The sequence below is a fragment of the Vulpes vulpes genome, chromosome 15, assembly GCF_048418805.1.
Source record: "Vulpes vulpes isolate BD-2025 chromosome 15, VulVul3, whole genome shotgun sequence".
NCBI lineage: Eukaryota > Metazoa > Chordata > Mammalia > Carnivora > Canidae > Vulpes > Vulpes vulpes.
The window spans coordinates 91,377,354-91,398,520 of NC_132794.1; the positions used below are offsets into that span (position 1 = coordinate 91,377,354).

The window sequence follows — 21,167 nt, forward strand, 5'->3', positions numbered from 1 at the left end:
TTGATATCAAATGCCAGGCAAACAGCCATTAGCGTCGCTCGGTAACCACGGAGACACCCGTGCCCCCTCCCGTTTCCCATCCGTAGAGGCTGTAAACTACGATTCCCATCAGCCGATTTTCCCTATTTGATGGCGAGTTGTCTAGATGTGGCTCTCGGCCACCGCGACCGTGCCGCAGTGAACCGCGGGAATTGCGGTTCGCTGCGAGGCCTCATTTTTTGCCGCGGGAAACTCCGGCACTACAAATCCCGTGAGCCAGCGGGATCACGCATGTGCACGGAACAGCGGGTCGTCCCTGGCCCCCTGCCGGTGGCTGAGAGGTAAGAGAGGGCGGGGGGGAAGGAAGAGGAGGCGGATCCGGGCGCTGCGTTGGCTGCGGCCTGGCACCAAGGGGGCGGCCCCGGCGGAGTGCAGACCCAGCGGCCCCCGGTGATTATGGACCCGGCCGAGGCGGTGCTGCAGGAAAAAGCGCTCAAGTTTATGGTGAGGAGGAGGCGCAGGCCGGGGAACGGTGAAGGCGGTGGCGTTGGCGACGTTGCTGAGGCTCGGGCCTGGGCCGCCCGCCCGCCGGAGGAAGGGGCAGCGGGACCCTGGGCCGAGGCTGGCGGCGGGGGCTGCTGAAGGGACCGGACGGGAGTTCCGGGGAGGCGGGAGGGGTTGCGGAGAGGACCCGGGGGTGGGGGCAACAGCTCCGCCATCTTGTGGATGAGAGGCCAAGTGACAGCGGGAGCTTAATCGGGGAGGGGGCTCTGGGCGGCGCGCGGGGCCCTGGAAGGAAAGGGGCGTGGGGACAGTTACTGAGGAGCGGAGGAAGCCCGGAGGAGAGACGCCGTGGGGGTGCTGGCAGGGCCTTCTCGGTGTCAGGGTACGGGTAAGGCCCAGCTTAGGAGGTGCGTTCAGGAGTGGGGAAGGGGAGCGCGGGATAGTGGAAGGAGAGCTACGGGGTGGGGGGCCTGGTGTGACGGGCAGGGAGGGGTGCAGATGGATCTAAGGGTGGAGGAGATCAGGCCAGCGCAGGTGAGAGACTTTTAGTTTTGTGGGGTGGGGGTGGGGAGGAGGGGGAGATAGCCTTTGCCTTCAGGGTACAATCCCAGTTTGGCCAAACTAATGTTCACAAACTCTGGAAAGGAAGAGGTCTTACTTAGGAGGATAAGGGCTAGGAATGGAGACCTGGGACTATGGTAATAGTCTCTAGGGAAGGAAGGGGGTGTTGATGGTGAGCCAGAATTACAAATGTCAGAAAAAGAGATACTCTGCTCTGAAAGGAGAAGCTAAATATTGTAGCGAGGACACAGTGATAAAGAGCAAGAGGTTGATCCATCAGGAAGACCTGGGTACAGGAGATTGGGGGAAAATTAATATCTAATAGGGTAGAACAAAACATAGTGCTAAATTGTAAAGATAGTAAAATGTGGGGACCTGGTGCTATATCAACTTTCTGAGAAAAGAAGGGCCATGGAGATTACAACCGCAAGGCTTCTAAGAAGTGATGGGATCAGTGGAGAAATTTCAGGAGGCAACGGGGAGATGTAACTTGTGGGAAATAGGAGATGTCAGAATTGGTGGTTACTTACCAGTTTTAGGTTGAAGCACAGTATGAACTTGGATTGGAATTTGTTTGGGCGTATTTAACTACCTTTGGAGCCCAGTTCTTTTAACTTTGTATCATGCTTTCCTTTTGATATGCTTGTTTGGCAAATTTGTATAGGCTGGTATTTGATGCTTTTAATCTGATGCTTCTTGTATATCCTAGGTGTAAAACCAGTCTTTGTGGTTACAGATAAAGAATGATGGAATGCATAGACTGCTATTTTAACAGGTGGCCTTGGGGATATTATTTGCAGTGGAATCTTGCTTTTTCAGAAGTAATTGTAACTTGTCACTCCAAATCTCGTTTCTTTGATAGTTATTTTTGTTTTTGCTTGAAATACCAAAACATATCCAAATAAACATGGACACTATCTTAATTGAAATTTGGCTTTAAACTACCACATTTATAAAAATACTTCTTCAGAAACTGGTCAAATTTACTAAAATTTTATTTTGTATTAGTGCTTTCAAAAACATCTAACTAAAGTTTGAATGTATCATTAACAAAATCCCATTATGCCTGAAGAAGGTTCTTGAAATTATAAAATGTTAAATTTTTTTGGACTTTAGAAATAAGAGGAAATTGCTTTATATTTTACGTTATTTTGCATAATCCCTATGTTAAATAACCTGTATGCCAGCCTCTACATGTAAGTCAGAAAACTGGCAGCTGCTTATTTTTGTTTTTCTACTTAGAGGTTGACTGCGTCCTAATCTTGATACTTGTGTCAGATTTATGGAATAATGTGACTTATAGATCATAAAGAGACATGAAATCATCTTCTTTACTCCTCATTAGACCTCAGCCTGGAACTTGATCCCTGCTTTGTACAAGTGAGTTAATGTTTGGATAGATAATGATCTCCTGATTGAGTTAAAGTGGACCTGGAGATGGCTATGTAGTAGTTTGCAGCTTTTAGGGCACCACACATTATTAAATATTGAGTCAGTTTCTGTACGGAGAAACCAGTTTTTTTCTTTAATTTTAGTTACTTTTATTTTTGACTTTGCTTGCTATTTTGGCTACTGTTTGGGAAAGGGCCAACTGGAAGAGAGTCACTAAGAAGGACACCTTAATAACTGAAGCAGAGAATGGAGAGTTAGAGATTTCATATTTTTCCACTCACAGTCTTACTATGAATTTGAGTAAGTCACAAATACCTTTGGTCCCGTTTACCCTGCTGTAATATGCGTCTGTCTTTTCTCAGTTTTGAGATAGGAAGAGGTTTTATTTGTGATTCCATCAAGTAATTAATGCATAGTACACATGGAGGAATGATCCTCTTAATCAAATTAAGATTTTTGTATGGTATTTGGCTTTGTTTTGGCCTTAACTGCTGCCTTCAATTGTGAATGGCAGTTTTTGTTCGGATGCCCTGATTTCCGTGGTTTAAAGAAATGTAAAATTTATTAAAAATGCCAACATAAAAAGATACTGTCTTTCATGAATTTTGCTTATTACAACATTAATGTATAGTGCTTTGATTAGGAATTTTATAATAAAATATTATTAACAAGACTGCTAATTCAGAGTTGACCATGGTTCACACATAGTCTAGATTTAAAGTTTACCTTCGGATACTTACGAAAAATAGTTGAAGTAGAATGCTTAATTTCTGGAAACAAATGATTTTTTTTTAAAGATTTATTTATTCATGTGAGACACAGAGAGAGACAGAGAGAGAGGAAGAGACACACAGGCAAAAGGAGAAGCAGGCCCCTCGCAGGAGCCCGATGTGGGATTTGACCCCAGATCTTGAGATCACCGCCTGAGTGGAAGGCAGCAGCCCAACTGCTGAGCCACCCAGGCTGAGCCACCCAGGTGTCCCTAGAAACAAATGATATTAAAGCAGTAGTTTACATTAAGTAACTGGTATGTAAATATCTGGTATGTAATATGTAGTTTAGCTTTAGTAGGGCCTCAAGCACCTTCTTTTATTTATTTATTTATTTATTTATTTATTTATTCATTCATTCATTCATTCATTCATTCATTCATGAGAGACACTGAGACAGAGAGAGAGGCAGAGATACAGGCAGAGGAAGAAGCAGGCTCCATGGAGTCCGATGTGGGACTCAGTCGTGGGACTCCAGGATCACGCCCTGAGCCAGAGCAGACACTTAACCCCTGAGCCACCCAGGCACCTTCTTAACTAATACTTCTTTGGTCAACGAAATTATAATCCAGAAAAGATAAATGGGAACTGGAAGAGAATCTGAAAAGAAAAATGAAAATGATTGAGGGAATGTAGGTACCATTTTATAAGCAGATATTAGAAAAATATATATGGGGGATAGAAAGATGAGTTGAGGGATGAATTTGAAGTTTATTTTTAAAAATGAACAGGATGGGGGCACCTGGATGGCTCAGTGGTTGAGCATCTGCTTTTGGCTCAGATCGTGATCCCAAGATCCTGGGATCGAGTCCCACATTAGGCTCCTCAGAGGGAGCCTGCTTCTCCCTCTGCCTATGTCTCTGCCTCTCTTTCTGTCTCTCTCATGAATAAATAAATACAAATCTTAAAAAAAAAATGAACAGGATAAACCAGTCCCAGAATATTAAATCTGGGGAAACATTTGAAATCTGTATGAATAATTTTAGGGCATATAAAATAGTTTTTAATAGAATTGATAAGTGAAACTGTAAAAGGTAACTTGCAGTGTAATAGACCACCCCACAATTTAGTAGCTTAAACAATTTATTATTTCTCTCAAATTTGTGGTTGACTGATGGGTTTTCTGTTACACTTGATATTGGTTGGGGTGCCAGCATGGCTGGAATGTTCACAATGGCCACACTCACATAGCTGACCACTCTCTGAGAGTTTAGTTATCCTAAGGCCTTCAGTCCTGCTTTAGGTGGGCCTCCTTTCTCCACATGGCCTTTTGATTTCTTAAGCTTGGTGCCTAGATTCTAAGGAGTATTCCAAGAGACAGGAAATAGAAGGCATTCAGCCAGTTCTCTTATGTCCTTGGATTGGAAGTCTGAGAGTGTCACTCTTGGTCAAAGATAGTCAAGGCCAGGCCAGAGTTAGAGGGAAAGGAAATAATCTACCTGTAGACCAGAAGAATAACATGCATAAACAGGGAAATTGTTGGGGGCCATGCCCTTTTGAGACTGGCTTCTAGGGATGTTATTCTAGTTATTCACACTAAAAATACAAATGGAATAGGCCAAATTTGTGAATAACAACACCAGGTTTAGCTTTGAAGCATCTCTTTTTTGAGGTTAACTTCTTAAGGAGCTAACGTGATCTCCTGCATGACTTGCCTTAATGTCACTGCAGAGATAATACTTGGTGAATTAATATGATTCAGTAACTTTTCTTATTTGCTCGAGAAGTGTATGTATCTAAAAGCAAGAAATTGCATTTTAAAATAAATACTCAGATTTTTCACTCTGATGGGCTTTTCTTTGAGTCAGTGAGATTGATTACCAGCTGGTTGGGTGAACATTTGAAACAAGTTCTTAGTTTAAGGTGTCAGAGTTTCTATGTATCTCTTACCTGTTCTCAATTTAAATTAGCCTTCACTTTCTTTTCTGGATACTTATATAGGTATTAAGGTATGAAATTAGGAGTTAGTGATAATTCTTTGTGCTAATTTTTAAAATTCACGTTTTTAATAGCTGTACATAACATTGGAAGTGAAATTATTAGATGTAGAGAAAATTCTACTTTGAATGATTGTCAGAAATTTTTTATTGCTAAATTAGAAAATGAAATTATAAAAGAGACCACTTATTATTCTACATTATTTGTATAGTGCTTAAATCCTGAAAGAAAGGAAGCGGATGGGAATTTTTTCTCCCTTGGTAAAGGGAGATGGGACATATATAAGATCTTGATCATGTATAGAAAAAAATTATTTTATGGGAAATGCATTAAAATATAAAAGAATGAAAAAAGAGATCTATGCTATTGAAGTATCTTAAATCCCATCTACTTTTTTTTTTTTTTTAAGATTTATTTATTTGAGAGAGAGCGCACGCAGACTCTTGAGGAGGAGAAGGGACAGAGAGAGAGAAGAGAGAGAGAGAGAGAGAGAGAGAGAGAGAAGCAGGCTCCCTGCTGAGCAGGGAGGAGGACTCCATCCCAGGCCCCCAGGATCATGACCTAAGCCCAAGGCAGACGCTTAACTGATTAAGCCACTCAAGTGCCCCAAATCCCATCTACTTTGTAGCAATATTTTAATATAGCACAGGAAGTGCTTTCTAAGTGTGTATAATAATTCATTGAAGATGAATTATTTTTCAATGTTTAATGGTTAATGTTTAATGGTCACTATAAAGAAAACTGCTTCTTTGCTTAATAATCCAGCATCCTTAAGTTGGAAGTAGAGGATGGAAAAAATATGGGAAAGTTCCACTGGATCTTACCATTTTGACTAGTATTCCACAAGATTCACCTTGTACTTTGAGAATCTCTGGATAATTCCCTTTACTTTCTCCAAAGCCCAACTGAGACAGAGCAAAACAACTATCTTTGAAGGCTCAGAGATAACAAGTGAAGTAAATACTGAGAGTAAAGTTGACTTAAGACTGTGATTTTTGGGGACGCTTGGGTGGCTCAGCCTTTGGCTCAGGGAGTGATCCTGGAGTCCCCAGGATCCAGTCCTGCATCAGGCTCCCTGCAGGGAGCCTGCTTCTCCCTATGCCTATGTCTCTGCCTTCTTTCTGTGTGTGTCTTTTGTGAATAAATAAATAAAATCTTAAAAAAAAAAAAAGACTGTGATTTTTGTTCCCTGGGATACTACCATCATAGTTCTTGGATCGCCTTCATAATGTGGCCAGGGTGGGGATGGGAAGCAAGGGAACAAAAGCCACAGAGCTGGGAGAGGATTCCTTCCTGCTGAGATGAACCTTCTGAGTTGGAATTTTCTTGCTCCTTCCTGAGATTCGGCTCTCCCTTCACGATATACTGCCTTCTTATTTCCAAGCTTGTGTTCTTACCTGACCAGACTCTGTCAATAATGGATAACCAGTAGAAGTGGGAGAGTTATGCTTTTTAAATGTTTTTTTTTTTTTTTTAATATACTTAGCCACAAATAGCTAACAGCTATCATTTAGTATTTATTATGTGCTATTCAAATTCTAGATTCTTTTTTTAAAATCTTAAAAAAAAATCTCTATACCCAGTGTGAGCCTTGAACTCATGACCCTGAGATTAAGAGTAGCATGCTCTTCTGACTGAGCCAGCCTGGCACCCCTAAACTCTTTGCATATATTATTTCATTTAATTCTTCCACTAATAGATTCAGTACTGTTGTTACTCCCATTTTCAGGTAGGGAAACTGATTCCGGAGAGAATAAGTAACTTGTACAAAATCACACTTTAGCAAGGAGCCTGACATCAAACCCATGCAGTCTCACCCAGTACCCTGACTTACACTATATTTAATCCTTGAAGAGCAGAGAAACAATGGAATATGATGGCATATTTGTTTGCTAGTCACTTGATGGCTGGAGTGGAAGAGTTACTGTCCAGACTTCCATGTAGATTTTCTAATCATTTGAATTATTGAGGAAATGGAATAGGACTTTATAGTTGTCACAGTATCATTGCATCAGTCAGCTTTTGCTGAGTAATAAAACCACAAAATATGGCATACAGTGATATGCATTTATTCTCACGAATATGTGGATTTGCTGAGTATTGGATAGTATAGACTGGGCTTAGTTGGGAAACTGGACTTGGCTGCTCACTGAGGACTACTGTTACATATGATATTCTGGGACTCAGACTAAAGAAATGGTGACTTAGCAGACAAAGCTCTTATAGCAAATACACAAAAGAGCAAGTCCAATTATTAAATTATTAAAGTACCTTTCAGTTATTGGTTGTGTCACACTGACCAGTATTCCATTAACCGAAGCAAGTGCACATGGGCAAGCCCAGAGTCAAAGGGCAAGAAAGTATATTCTGCCCATAGAAGGTGTGGGGGAGGGAGTAACTTGCATAATTAATGTACTACAGTAACAGTCTATAATATACTCTAGTATACTTGATTTATAGAGGAACGATGAAATGCTTACTGTGACAGCTATTATGCTTTTTTTTTTTTTTAAATTTTATTTATTTATGATAGAGAGAGAGAGAGAGAGGCAGAGACATAGGCAGAGGGAGAAGCAGGCTCCATGCACTGGGAGCCCGACGTGGGATTCGATCCCGGGTCTCCAGGATCGCACCCTGGGTCAAAGGCAGGCACCAGACCGCTGTGCCACCCAGGGATCCCAGCTATTATGCTTTCATTCTGTTTATTGTTGTACTGCCCTGACTAGCACTTCTCACTTTGGTTACTGAACAATACCTCTGGGTTAGATACTTTCAGAATCATTACTTAATATAGCAGGTATCTTTGCATCATGTTATATGAAATAAAAAAAAGGCATAAAGAGAAAAATAGATTACTGACATTAATCCACAGTGATGCCTGAAAAGTTCATCAGTATTACAAGCTATTCTTCTATCCTTGGGAAGGATAAAATTGATGTCATTCCAATGGCATTTGTGACAGAATTTGAACTATAACAGAATTTGAATCAAGGTCATACATAATGCTCTGACAACTCCTTTGGAAGCAGTTTTAGAGCTCTCAAAATTTGCGGTTGCAAAGATACGGTACTGATATCTTTACACGTCTGGGGGGTATACAGGCTTTCACTGAAAAGTCATGGAAGCAGAAATCCAGGAGTTATAGCATGTGGATAATACTTTTGCAACACAGATGTACAAATCCTTGTACTCAGGAGCTAACACAGTAACACTAATCTGTTAATGTGGTTATTTATGGATTGTTGGATTATGGGTGATATTTCAAAATATTTAACAGCATCTGAAAATATGCTAGTAAACACACAAAAACATTACTTAGGTGATTTTTCTTTTCTCTGCATTCTTTAATGCTTTCTACATTTTCTGTAGCAAATATGTATTGTTTTTAATCTGAAAAATTTAAATTTAGTATACTGAGTTCATATATTTAGAAAATAAGTACCCAAATGAAGACCTGCACTGATCATGGACTGCAGTGTAGCCAAGCTCATTTTATTAACTGGAACATGGGCAATTGTTAGTCTTACCTACTTGAAAAGGTTCTCTTTTCCCCCCTTCTCAGTTCATTTTATTTTTTTATTATTTTTTTTAATAGTTTTTTTTTTTTTTAAATTTATTTATGATAGTCACAGAGAGACAGAGAGAGAGAGAGAGAGAGAGAGAGAGGCAGAGACAAAGGCAGAGGGAGAAGCAGGCTCCATGCACTGGGAGCCCGACGTGGGATTTGATCCCGGGTCTCCAGGATCGCGCCCTGGGCCAAAGACAGGCGCCAAACCGCTGCGCCACCCAGGGATCCCCCTCTCAGTTCATTTTAAACTGTGAATTGCCACGTATGTGTTAATTGATCATTTATACCATTAAACTCCTTTTTGTATCCACGATTTTCATTGGAAATTTAGGACTATATGTTCCTAAATTGTGCTGGAGAACTGCATTTTCCTTTTAAATAGTACTTGGCAAAATCAGTGGGTTGACAACTGAAGATGAGGCCATAATGATAGTTGGCTTGCAATGGGATTCGATAAAAATGTGAACATAAACTGAGTTGCAAAATGTTGTGTTATATGTGGAGAGAGGTAGTTAGGGGGTAGGAGGGGATGAAGATACAAAATTATTATTATTATTAAATATTTTACTTTATTATTTATTCATGAGAGACAGAGAGAGAGAGGCAGAGACACAGCAGAGGGAGAAGCAGGCTCCATGCAGGGAGCCTGATGCGGGACACGATCCTGGGACTCCAGGATCACGCCCCAGGCTGAAGGCAGGCGCTACACCGCTGAGCCACCCAGGGATCCCTGTAATTTATATTTCTTAAAGCACACCAATAAGTGCCAAAATAGAGGCATAAAGTGCTATAGAAGTTGTCAGAAGGGAAATCTTTTTTTTTTTTTTTTGGAAATCAGTTTTTAACTGGAGAGATCTTTGAATACTTTGTGGAAGAAGAAAGCTTCATATTGGATTTTATAGAATAGATAGGTTTTGACAGACTTGTTTTTGAGGGACAGTTCCAGGAAGAGGGGGTAGTTTGGGTAAAGGCCAGAAAATCAAGAGATGGGCAGGCATGGGTTGAGTAGATAGATATGACTTGAACATTGAGTGCATAGCAGACAAGAAAAAAAAGAGACTGAGGACTGGGGAGTTTGGACTGAATCCGCCTTATATTTAAAAATCATATTCTCGTGTATTTTGTGTGTGTATGTAAGCTTTTTAAAGAAGTAATATTATACAAAAAAAGGTGTACAAATCCTAAGTACATAGCTCATTAAAATTTTACCTAGTTATCACTTCTGTGTAAGCATTATCTAATAAGTATAGGTTAGTTTTTACTTTTATTTGTATTTAGCCTCATATAAATGGAATCCTTCCAGTATATATACTTTGGTGTCTGCCTTCCTTAGTCCCACATTGTTTGTAAGACCATTCATTCAGGTTGTTTTTCCTTTTTCTCTATATATCAATAGTTTAAAAAGAATGATTGCAGTTAGCACCATCACTTTATAAAAGAAAGAAAGAGCACTCTAATGCCACAAAAGTAGCAAGGATATAATCTCAGTATAAAGGAAAAAAACTCTTTGGGGTAAGCAGAGTATGCACCTCCTGCCTCACCAATCCCAAGATATGTTAAATTATATGAGGAGTTAAAGTAACAGATGGAATTAGGATTGCTAATCAATTGACTTTAAAATAGAGACATTATCCTGGATTATATGTGTTGGGTCCCGTGTTAATCACAAGGGACCCTAAATGTGTAAGAGGAAGGGAGAACAACAGTTCAGAGTGATGCCACGTGAGAATTCAATCCACCGTCCTGGCTTTGAAGACTGGCTTTGAAGACGAGAGAAGAGAGAGCTAAGGAATGTGAGCAACCTCTAGAAGTTTGATAGGATAAGCTAGAGCTTCCAGAAGAGAACACAATCCCAACAACCTTGATTTTTTGGCTCAGTGAGAACCATTTCAGACTTCTGAACTACAGACTATAAAATATATTTTTTTAAAGATTTTATTTGGGGCAGCCCCAGTGGTGCGGCGGTTTAGCGCCGCCTGCAGTTTATTTATTTATTCATGAGAGGCACAGAGACAGAGAGAGAGAGAGGCAGAGACACAGGCAGAGTGCAGGGACCCCGATGTGGGACATGATCCCAGTTCTCCAGGATCAGGCCCTGGGCTGAAGGCAGCCTGAGCCACGTGGGCTGCCCCTAAAATAATAAATTGATGTTATTTTAAGCCACTAAGTATGTGGTAATTTGTTATAGCAGCCATGGAAAACTAATATATAGTCTTTGTCCAGGGAAAATAGTTACACCTAAATTGGGGTGTATATGTTGATACACACACATACATAATATCAGTATCTTTGTTTTTAGAGTTTGGTAATCACTAGTGCAGTCCTTTCTCTTTTTCTTAACATTTTTTTTTGAATTGATCTCGAAATTACAGAAGAGTTTCAAGTAAAACACAAATGGTATTTTTTCCTGAATCATTTGAGTGTAAGTTGTCACATCACTAAATGCTTCAGTATGTATTTTCTACAAATGAGGACATTCTACATAACTATAATATAACCCTCAAAATTCAGAAATTAATGTATAGTACAATTACATATCTAACTCTCAGACCCCATTTAAACTTTTCCAGTTGTTCCAGTAATGTTCTGTATAGCAGAAGGATCTAATCCAGAATCATATATTGAATTTAGTTGTCATATCTCTTTAGTCTCCTTCAATGTAGAACAGTTCATTAGTCTTTGACTCTTGTGACTATGGCACTTTTGAACATTATAGGCTAGTTATTTTATAGAATGGTCCCTCAATTTGGGTTTATCGATTTTTTTCCTCATGATTGGATCCAGGTTATGTATTTTTGGCAGAAATATCACAGAAGTGATACTGTAGTTTTACTCATTGCCTCCTATCAGGTGACACATGGTTTTTGTTATCGTTTGTTTACTTGATTAAGGTGGCACCTGCCAGTTTCTTCTTTTAAAATACATTTTTCAAAAAAATACATTTTTCTTTTTGTAATACATATTTTATGGAAAGCTACGTTGAAACCAGGTCACTATCCTGTTCCTCATCAGATTTTCAATCTATTATCATAGAATGGGTTTATGAATTCCTGTTTTATTTGGTGGAGTATAATCCAATCCTGTCATTTATTTTAATGCTTAAATTGTTCCCTCTTTGGCCAGTGCTTTAAGGCTGCTTTATCTTTTTTATGTCATTCTTTGAGCATTTTCTTACTTCCTGGTATAAGAAGATATTCTTGTATTTAAAAAGTCTCATCTTGTATTTCCCCTCAACCCTGGATTTGCTGATTTCTCCAAGGAGCCTTATTTTTTTTGGATAGAGAACGATATTTAGAAGTCAAGATCTGGGTCTTAGGTGTGCTCATTGTTATTGGGGTGTCACTGTTCCCAGGTCCTCTTGCTGGATAGAGGTAGGGAATATATGTATGTGTAAACATGTACACATGCATTTATATCACTATTTTAATTTTATCTAGATATTTCTTTAAAACCATGAGTGTGCACTGATAACTCCAGTTCTAGTCTAATGCCACAGGGTTCGTTTACTAATTCCCTTTCCATAATTATAACTCCCTTTTCTGACATTAACTTGATTTTCATTATCATCAACATATTTTATTAACCAGTTTTCCTGGATGTGACCAGTCCTGTTGCTGCTATTCCTGACATCTACTACGTGGATGCCATCCTCACCTTATTCAGGCTCCAAAATCCCATATCAGGCTGCTGCCCCTGCTCCCGTTTGAACATCTTTTTTCACTTCAGGATCTTTTGGCCTGCACTATGTTGCTCTTCTCAGTTCATTTGGATTCCAGCATCCTATGCATGACTGCCAAGGTTGCCATATTCCTGTATGGACATCCTTTTTATCCTGCTAGGGCGCTGACTGGCTGCAGTAGATCACTGCTGTTTCTACCACCCCATCTTGTGTAAACACCTGTTTTGCTTGGCCCTAACTAAACTGAATACATGTTTTTTATCTTGCAAAACTCAAACTCTGTACCTGTTAAACAACAATTTTCCACTTCCCTCTCCCCCCAGCCCCTGACAATCACCATTCTACTTTGTTTCTATGAATTTGGTTATTTGGCTACTTATATCTTATCTAAGTGGAACCATATAGTATTTGTCTTTTTGTGAATGGCTTTTCTTAACATAATGTCCTCAGGGTTTATCCACGTTGTAGCATGTGTCAGAATTTCCTTACTTTTTAAGGCTGAATAATATTCTGTTATATTTAAACATCACATTTTGTTTGTCCATTAATCTCTTGCCAGATACTTGGGATCCTTCTGCCTTTTGGCAGTTGTGAATAATACTATGAACATGAGTCTTTAAATATCTTAAGACCCTGACAAGCCTTACTGTTTTTACCTTTTGCATTTCGATCTATAGTCCATCTAGAATTAATGTCTGGTGTGAGGTAGAGGACAGAATTCAGTTTTTGTTTTTTAAATCCAGTTGATCCAATGTCATTTATTGAAAGGATTATTCTTTCTCTTATCCATTGTAGGGTCACTTTTGCCATGTACCACCTGTCTATATATATCCATGGGACAGTTCTAGGACTCATTTCTGTTCCATTGTTCTGTTTATTCTTGTGCCAGTATCATACTTTCTTAATTACTATATTTTTATACCAGTTCTTGATATCTGATAGTCTATGTCCTTTAGCTCCCCACCCCCCTTAAGATTGCATTAGCTATTCTCGGCCCTTTGTATTTCTATATATATTGGAATCCGCTTTGTCACTGTTCATGAAGCATACTGCTCTGATTTTTATTGGCATTGCATTGAATCTCTGAGTTTGGGTAAGTATTAAGATCATAACACTATTGAGTTCTACAATTAGAAAATGGTGTAGCCATGAAATGGTATATCTTTCCATTTATTAGGATCTTTAATTTCTGTGTAGAGGTCTTTGTACATTTTTGTTTTATTCCTAGGTATTTGGTTTTTTAGATGTTGGTTTCTTTTGTTTGTTTGTTTAGATGATTTTTTTTAAAGATTTTATTTATTTATTCATAGAGACACAGAGAGAGAATGAGAGGCAGAGACACAGGCAGAGGGAGAAGCAGGCTCCATGCAGAGAGCCTGACGTGGGACTCGATCCAGGGTCTCCAGGATCACGCCCCAGGCTGCAGGAGGCACTAAACTGCTGCGCCACTGGGGCTGCCCCTAGATGATGTTTTTACATTTTAATACTCTATTTGTTGCTGATAGTGCAAAGGTTTTTAATCTGAGGTCCATGGTTCCCATTCAAGATACAGATACATGCAAGTACTTTTTTCTGAAAGATCTATAATTTTCATCTGAATCTGATTCCTGTTGAGGGCAATAACAGCAAAGATTAAAGACCACTGTAGTGGTTTCACTTAGAGTGGATTGAACTAGGGAGGATGGAATAGACAGAGGCAGAGAGGCCACTTAAAGGCTGTGTAATAGTCCAGGCGAGAAGCCATCTGGGCTTGAGCCAGGGCGGTAAGTATGAAAGAAGGAAAGATATTTAAGGAATATTCTTGAGATAGAATGAATCAGGTTTGCCTGGAGTGGAATAGGAGAAATAAAGAGTAAAAAAAGGCATCAGACTTTTGGGGGCAATTACCTAAAGAGAAGGTTGTCATAGCATAGGGAAAAATGAATATTTGGTGGATAAAGATATTGGAATAGTCCCTAATTTTAACAAGGAGACTAAATTTAAGATATATTCATATAGATAAAAATGGGCATATGGATATAATATTTGAGATTTGCCTTGGGATTTGGAAGGTGGAAAGCTGGCTGATGGGAATTCATTATGTACTCTTCTATACTTTACTGTGTATATAAAAGTATCTGTAATAACAGGTTAAAAGAGAAAGATTATCCACTTAGAGAGTGAGCCAAGTTGACGTTCTCAGGACCACTCAGCTCCACTTCATATGTGATAGATCAGGATTCTTCTAAGCATTGTATTTGGTTTTTGAGTAATTTCATGTCACTATCTTGTATTGGGAACACTGTTTTATCAAGATTAGCCAGATAAGGAAGCACAAAGCTACAGAGGCTTTTCATGCTAGCTGAGATAGGCTAAGTGCTTGGATGTGGCTAGGAGTTAAGGGGAGGAAATTTAGCTAGGCAGATGGAATATGGCATTTATTGGCAACTCAACCGGATTTGTGGACTCAGGGAAGTTTTGCAAGGGCAAGATATTCTTTCAGGGGGAGAATAGTGACAAGGAGTCTGGGTGCAGATATTCTGGGGAGATCCAGATAGGCAGACAGCATCAGTAAGTACTGAAAACAGGTAGCAAGGACCCTGATTAAAGTTTGGGATCAAAAATCAAACTGGAAGACTCAGCAAGGAACTAAAGAATTCATTCATTCAGTTCATTTATTCATTCAACCTGTAATCATTAGTGCCCACTACAGTTGTCCTATACTTTACTATTGTAAATTATTTGGAAAACATGTTAAAATATAGTGCAGATTCTCAGCCCCTCTCCCTCCATTTAATTTGGTAGGTCTCAAGAATCTGCATTTTTTTTTAAGGTTTTTATTTATTTACTCATGAGAGAGACAGAGAGAGGTAGAGACACAGGAAGAGGGAGAAGCAGGCTCCCTGCAAGGAGCCTGACGTGGGACTCGATCCTGGACCCCAGGATCATGCCCTGAGCCAAAGGCAGATGCTCAACCCCTGAGCCACCCAGGCATCCCAAGAATCTGCATGTTTAACAAGCATCTCAGTGTTTCTGATACAGATATTTCTCAGATTAGGTTTGACAAAATGTCTAGTCCACTGTGTCCTGGCCAGTGTACCAGCAAAGAGGGAGTGGGGGTATATTGTGGCTAGAACCAATGTAAAAAGTGAAGCCTTGTACCTGGGGAACATAGCAGGAAGGAGCTGAGCTAACTGAAATGAAGAGTGAAGGCAAACCTGAAAAAAAAAAAAGTGAAGGCAGATGGTGATCATTTTATAATACAATATATAAGTGTATTAAATAAACATATTGTACACCTTAAACTTGCACAATTGTATATGCCAGTTATATCTCAGTAGTGCTGGGGAAAAAAGAGTGAAAGCAGAGTGACACAAACTTCATTGCAGAGGCTTGGAATCTCTTCGAATTCTAAGGGATTAGTAGTAGCTTTCTAAAAAGAATTTATTCTGAGGGCTAAGTGTTTGCAGTTGGAGAAATTGGTGACCTGTGGGGCCAGAAAAATAAGGTATGCCATTTACAAGATGTATATCTAGTAGAACAATAGCAACATCCCAAAATATGGACATTCTAGGTATGTTAAAATTACATCACAGTACAACTGGTAGTCCCTCATCATGCTGTGAAAATACTGTGGATAGTTCTGATGTTACTTTTATTGTTAATATTTTATGACCGTATCATATATTTGAGAATAAAAGACAACAGACAACCTCACCAGTTATTTGTTTTTAAGGATTTATTTATTAGAGAGAGAGCATGAGTTTGAGGAGGGGCAGAAGGAGAGGGAAACACAGAATCTCCAGCAGACCCCTGGCTGATCAGGGATCCTGTCTTGGAGCTTGATCTCACCACCCTGAGATCATGACCTAAGCTAAAATCAAGAGTCAGATGCTTAACCAACTGAGCCACCCGGGTGGCCCACACCAGTTGCTTTATAGACCTCTTAAGGAGAAGTAATGTCAAGGAGTGAAGGAAAAAGTTTGAGGAATCAGTGAAGTGTTGCTTATAGCAACAAGGCATAACTAAATGGAGGGAAATTTATGAGGAAAGATTAGTCTCTGTTACAGTTACATAGTCTGGAGTTCTTTTAAGCAAGGGCCTCAACCTGACCGCAAGTGACAGTCACACAGGCACAGATTGTCTGGTCAGTTAGAAATTCTGTCTTTTTTTTTTTTTTTTAAGATTTTATGTATTTATTCATGACACACACACACACACACACACACACACACACACACACACAGAGAGAGAGAGAGAGGCAGAGACACAGGCAGAGGGAGAAGCAGGCTCCATGCAGGAAGCCTGATGTGGGACTTGATCCCAGGTCTCCAGGATCACGCCCTGGGCTGAAGGCAGCGCCCTGGCTGCCCTGAAAATGTCTTTTTATCTCTATCACTTGGATCATCATTACATCCCCCACAGCATCTTTAAAATAGAAGACATAATTTGATACAATTAAATGAGGTAAATGTGATGGTGCTTTCTAGGCCATAAGGATATGGTGGTGGTGGTGGTGGTACTTTTACAACAAATCTCTAACATAGAATAGTTTACACAGACTTTCAAGGTTTATTGAATAGGTATTCCACCCTTATTCCATTTTACTTTTTACATGTACATTTATTTATGCTTGCTGTTGCAAGTTCAAACTTTTTATTAACATCCAGTAAAATTGAGGGTTTTTTAGTCTATAGGTCTCAGAATTTTAATAGATGTAATTATATGTAACTACTACCACGATCAGGTTAAAGAACAGTTCGTTACCCCTCCCCGAACTCCCTTGTACTATATTTCCCCCACCCCGTGTCTAACTTGTAGGAGCTGATTTGTTCTCCCTTATTTTAGTTTTAACTTTTTGAGAATGTTATATAAATGAAATCATACAATATGTAATCTTTTGCTCTTCTTTCACTGAGCACAATGCCCTTGAGATAGATTTGTTCAAGTTGCTGCGTATTTCCTGTTCCTTTTTATTGTTTAGTAGAATTGTTTAGTAGAATCCATTGGATGGATTGTATCACATTTTGTTTATACATTTACCTGTTGAAGGACATGTGAGGTGTTTCTGGTTTTTGGTGACTATAAATAGAGCTGCTCTATATACTTGTGTATAGGTTTTGTGTGATGTAAATTTTTATTTCTGTAGGGTAAATAACCCAGGAGTGGAGTTGCTGGATCATATGGTAAGCATATGTTTAACTTTATAAGAAACTGCCACACTATTTTCAAGAGTGACTATACCATTTTTATTAAATTGAAGAATAATTGACATACAAATTATATTAGTTTCAGGTGTACAATGTAGTGATTTGATATTTACATAAATTACAATGTCACCACAATAAATCTAATTGCAGTCCGTCACAATACAAAGTTGTTATAGTTTAAGTGACTATATTCCCTATTGCTGTACATTACATCCCTTTGCTTTATTTATTTTATAACTGGAAGATTGTACCTAACCCCCTTCCCCTATTTCATCTGTGGCTGTACCGTTTTGTATTTCTGCAGCAAAGTATGAAAGTTATGGTTGCTCACTATTTTTTATTTTAGCCATTTGAATAGATGTATAGTAGTATCTTATTGCGGTTTTATTTATTTTTATTTTTATTTTTTTAAAGATTTTATTTATTTATTCATGAGAGGCAGAGAGAGAGAGAGAGAGAGAGAGAGAGAGAGGCAGAGACACAGGCAGAGGGAGAAGCAGGCTCCATGCAGGGAGCCCGACCTGGGACTCGATCCCAGGTCTCCAGGATCATGCCCTGGGCCGAAGGCGGTGCCCAACAGCTGAGCCACTGGGGCTGCCCCTTATTGCGGTTTTAATTTGCATTTCCCTAATGAATGCCTCAGTTCTTGATGATTTTATCTGTTGGGATCAAATACAAAAGATAGTCCCCATCAGAAGATTCAGAAGAATGGTCATCAGAATATGCCTTACATTTAGCATTCTATGAAAGATATTCTGTGAATATTTATTTATTAAGATTTTTATTTATTTGAGAGAGACAGAGATCATGAGCTGCGGGGAAGGGCATAGGGAGAGGCAAACTGAGCAGGGAGCTGGATGCGGGACTCGATCCCAGGACCCTGGGATTATGACCTTAGCCAAAGGCAGACACTTAACCAACTGAGCCACCCAGGCGCCCCTCTGTAATTGTTTTAAAAAGGAGCTTGTGCTAATAAATCTTCGTGGTTCTTAATTAATTAAGAGTGAGATACTGTGAAATCTATAAAGTCTCAAGTAAGCCCTGTGACAAAATCAGAGAGTATTTTTTTTTTCTGGTGGCCTTAGGTCTTCTATAAAACACTTGTAGATTTTATTAAACTGAGGAGATAAGCAAATGAAAAATAAAAATATCTGGTCAACCTATAATTTTTAAAATAAAGCAAAATAAGTGAGAAACACTTGTCATGATCAACATTCACCGATTTCCTAATTCTGGTAGCATAGGTCAGTGGTATGATTTTTAATAACTTGCTTATTCAGGAAAATAACTTAGATAAAGGAAAGGAGGATATTCCCTTGAGTAATAATATTTGACCCTCTCCTGCTTCTTCTCTTTTCTTTATAAATCATCTCAAGCAGCAGTCTGTATTTTAAGAAGCAAACCAAGTACTGCTAATTAAATGTTTAGTGTTTATTTTAGTTGATTATTAGCCTGTGGTCAAATTTGTTTCATGACTAAATATGGAAGAGTTACGGGTTTTTTTACACTTTGGACAAATGCTTGCTGATCATTGGTATGTTACTCTATTTCTTGAAGCTGTAATGTAATTTCCTTATTTTTTAATTTTTTAAAAAAGTACTTTATTTATTCATGAGAGACGCAGAGAGAGAGGCAGAGACACAGGCAGAGGGAGAAACAGGCTTCTTGCGGGGAGCCCGACGTGGGACTTGATCCTGGGTCTACAGGATCACGCCCTGGGCTGAAGGTGGCACTAAACTGCTGAGGCCACCCGGGCTGCCCTGTAATTTCCTTATTTTTAATGACTGTAGAAGTTTACAGTTACTGACTCTTTGTTTTGATGTTAGTAGGCATGTGAGTACTTTCTTTGTTACCAAGTCCTCAGTTAGGAAATAGCTTCCTGATTATAACTTATTTTCCTGGGAAAATATAGTCCACTTTGAAGCAGTTTCCAGTAATATATTGCTGCAGAAATAGATTGTCAAGTAATGGCTCCAGTGTAATTTAGAAAAGGTGACTTAAAGTAGAACAACATTGATGCATCTGTTTTTCAAATTGCAGTTAATTATAATGACAGCTTATAAGATCTACTTCATTCTCTCTTGGACTCTTGCCTACATATACAAATTTTGTATGAGATTTGAGTTAAGAATGGACAATTTTTAAAAAGATTTATTTTGTTTTATTTATTTATTTATTTTTGAAAGAGAGTATGCACTTGCATGAGATGGGGAGGGGCAAAGAAAGAGGGAGAATCTTAAGCAGGCTCCATGCCCAGTGGGGAGTCTGCCAGGGGCTCAATCTTAGAACCCTGAGATTATGACCTGAGCTGAAATCAAGAGTTGGACTCTTAACTGACTGAGCCACCCCAGCACCATTATTTATTTATTTAAGAGAGAGAGAGCTGGGGGAGGAGCAGAGGGAGAGAGTGAATCTCAAGATGATTCCCTGCTGAGCACAGAGCCCCACATGGGGCTCGATCCCAGGACCCTGATACGACCTGAGCTGAAATCAGTCAGATGCCCAACCAACTGAGCCACCCAGGTGTCCCAAGAATGCACAGTTTAAAAGTTATCCAAGTGAATTAGTTGAAAAGAATCCTGGTTATCAAATCATACTTGTAAAGGTTTTTCACACCCTCCAGTGATATCCAGCTTTGGCATTTTGGAAATGAGAATGATGCTTCAGTTTTTATCAGAGTTTGAGAATAGAAACTCTTTATGTAGTTATGTGTCATCTTTGATTATATGATAATGTTCTGAATATCCCTTTACTCAACACTTTTAGCTGATGCATACTGCATCAGTAAATTATATGATCCTTGTTCTGTTCATAGGTGGTCATGTTAAATGTTTCTTAAGTATTCTTAAATGTGTTTTACCAATATTTATGGAAAAATATAATCTTTGAAAGTGTTCATGTTAAAAAGAATTAGAAATGATGTTAACTTCATTTGGGCCTATTTCTCTTGCAATGTGTCCTTAAAGCGTAGGCACAGTATATAAGAATTCATATGTAGAGGATCAACTGAGACTTTGATTTAAATATATTATAAATTATACATGGAAAGCTGCATAAGATGCTACTTTTTTTTTTTTTTTCAAAGAAGCTTCTTTAAATGGTTCTGTTAAGTGTAGGAATGTTCTGATGATTATCTTTTTAATTAAAATGAGAAATCTTTGTTTAAAGTGGCATTCTTTTTTTACGGCCTGTTACAGTCTCTGTAACAATCATTTCTTAAGTCTGAACGTTTTATTTCCAGGAATCCATTTATATAAAACTATGTTTAGACTTAATTAAGGAACAGTTCTTACAAAGCTTGTAAATAGCCAGGGAAAAAGGGACCGAAAATAAAACTGACATTCACATTTAACAAAATGATTGTTACAAGGTATGTAATAAGCTATAAAAATACAATAAATCCCTTTTTATAAGAGTTCATATTTTTCGATCCTTGTTTTCAAGGGTATTTAAGAAAAATATCAAAGCTCTGCAAAGTGACATCTGTTTTACTGAATGGGCTAGTGATTACTTTTTTCTATAACAGTACAGGAGTTCTACCTGTCTTCTTGGTGTGTTTTCCTTGAAATACTTGTAAGCAGTTTAGG

At 38.9% G+C, this 21,167-nt stretch overlaps 1 protein-coding gene across 8 annotated transcripts in view; it reads left to right on the forward strand.

Annotated features, from left to right (window-relative positions):
- The first annotated feature begins 286 nt into the window (after positions 1-286).
- Positions 287-21,167, forward strand: part of BTRC (beta-transducin repeat containing E3 ubiquitin protein ligase) — a 184,773-nt gene continuing 163,892 nt past the window's right edge. For 2 of the 8 annotated variants that reach the window (XM_025992411.2, XM_025992422.2), the window contains exon 1: positions 298-483. In XM_025992411.2, coding sequence (XP_025848196.1) covers positions 436-483 — 48 coding nt within the window. In that variant the 5' untranslated portion in view covers positions 298-435. Of the gene's footprint in view, positions 484-654; positions 891-17,519; positions 17,557-21,167 lie in introns of those variants that run through there. The other 6 variants (XM_072739825.1, XM_072739823.1, XM_025992389.2 and 3 more) reach the window with 6 other exon arrangements.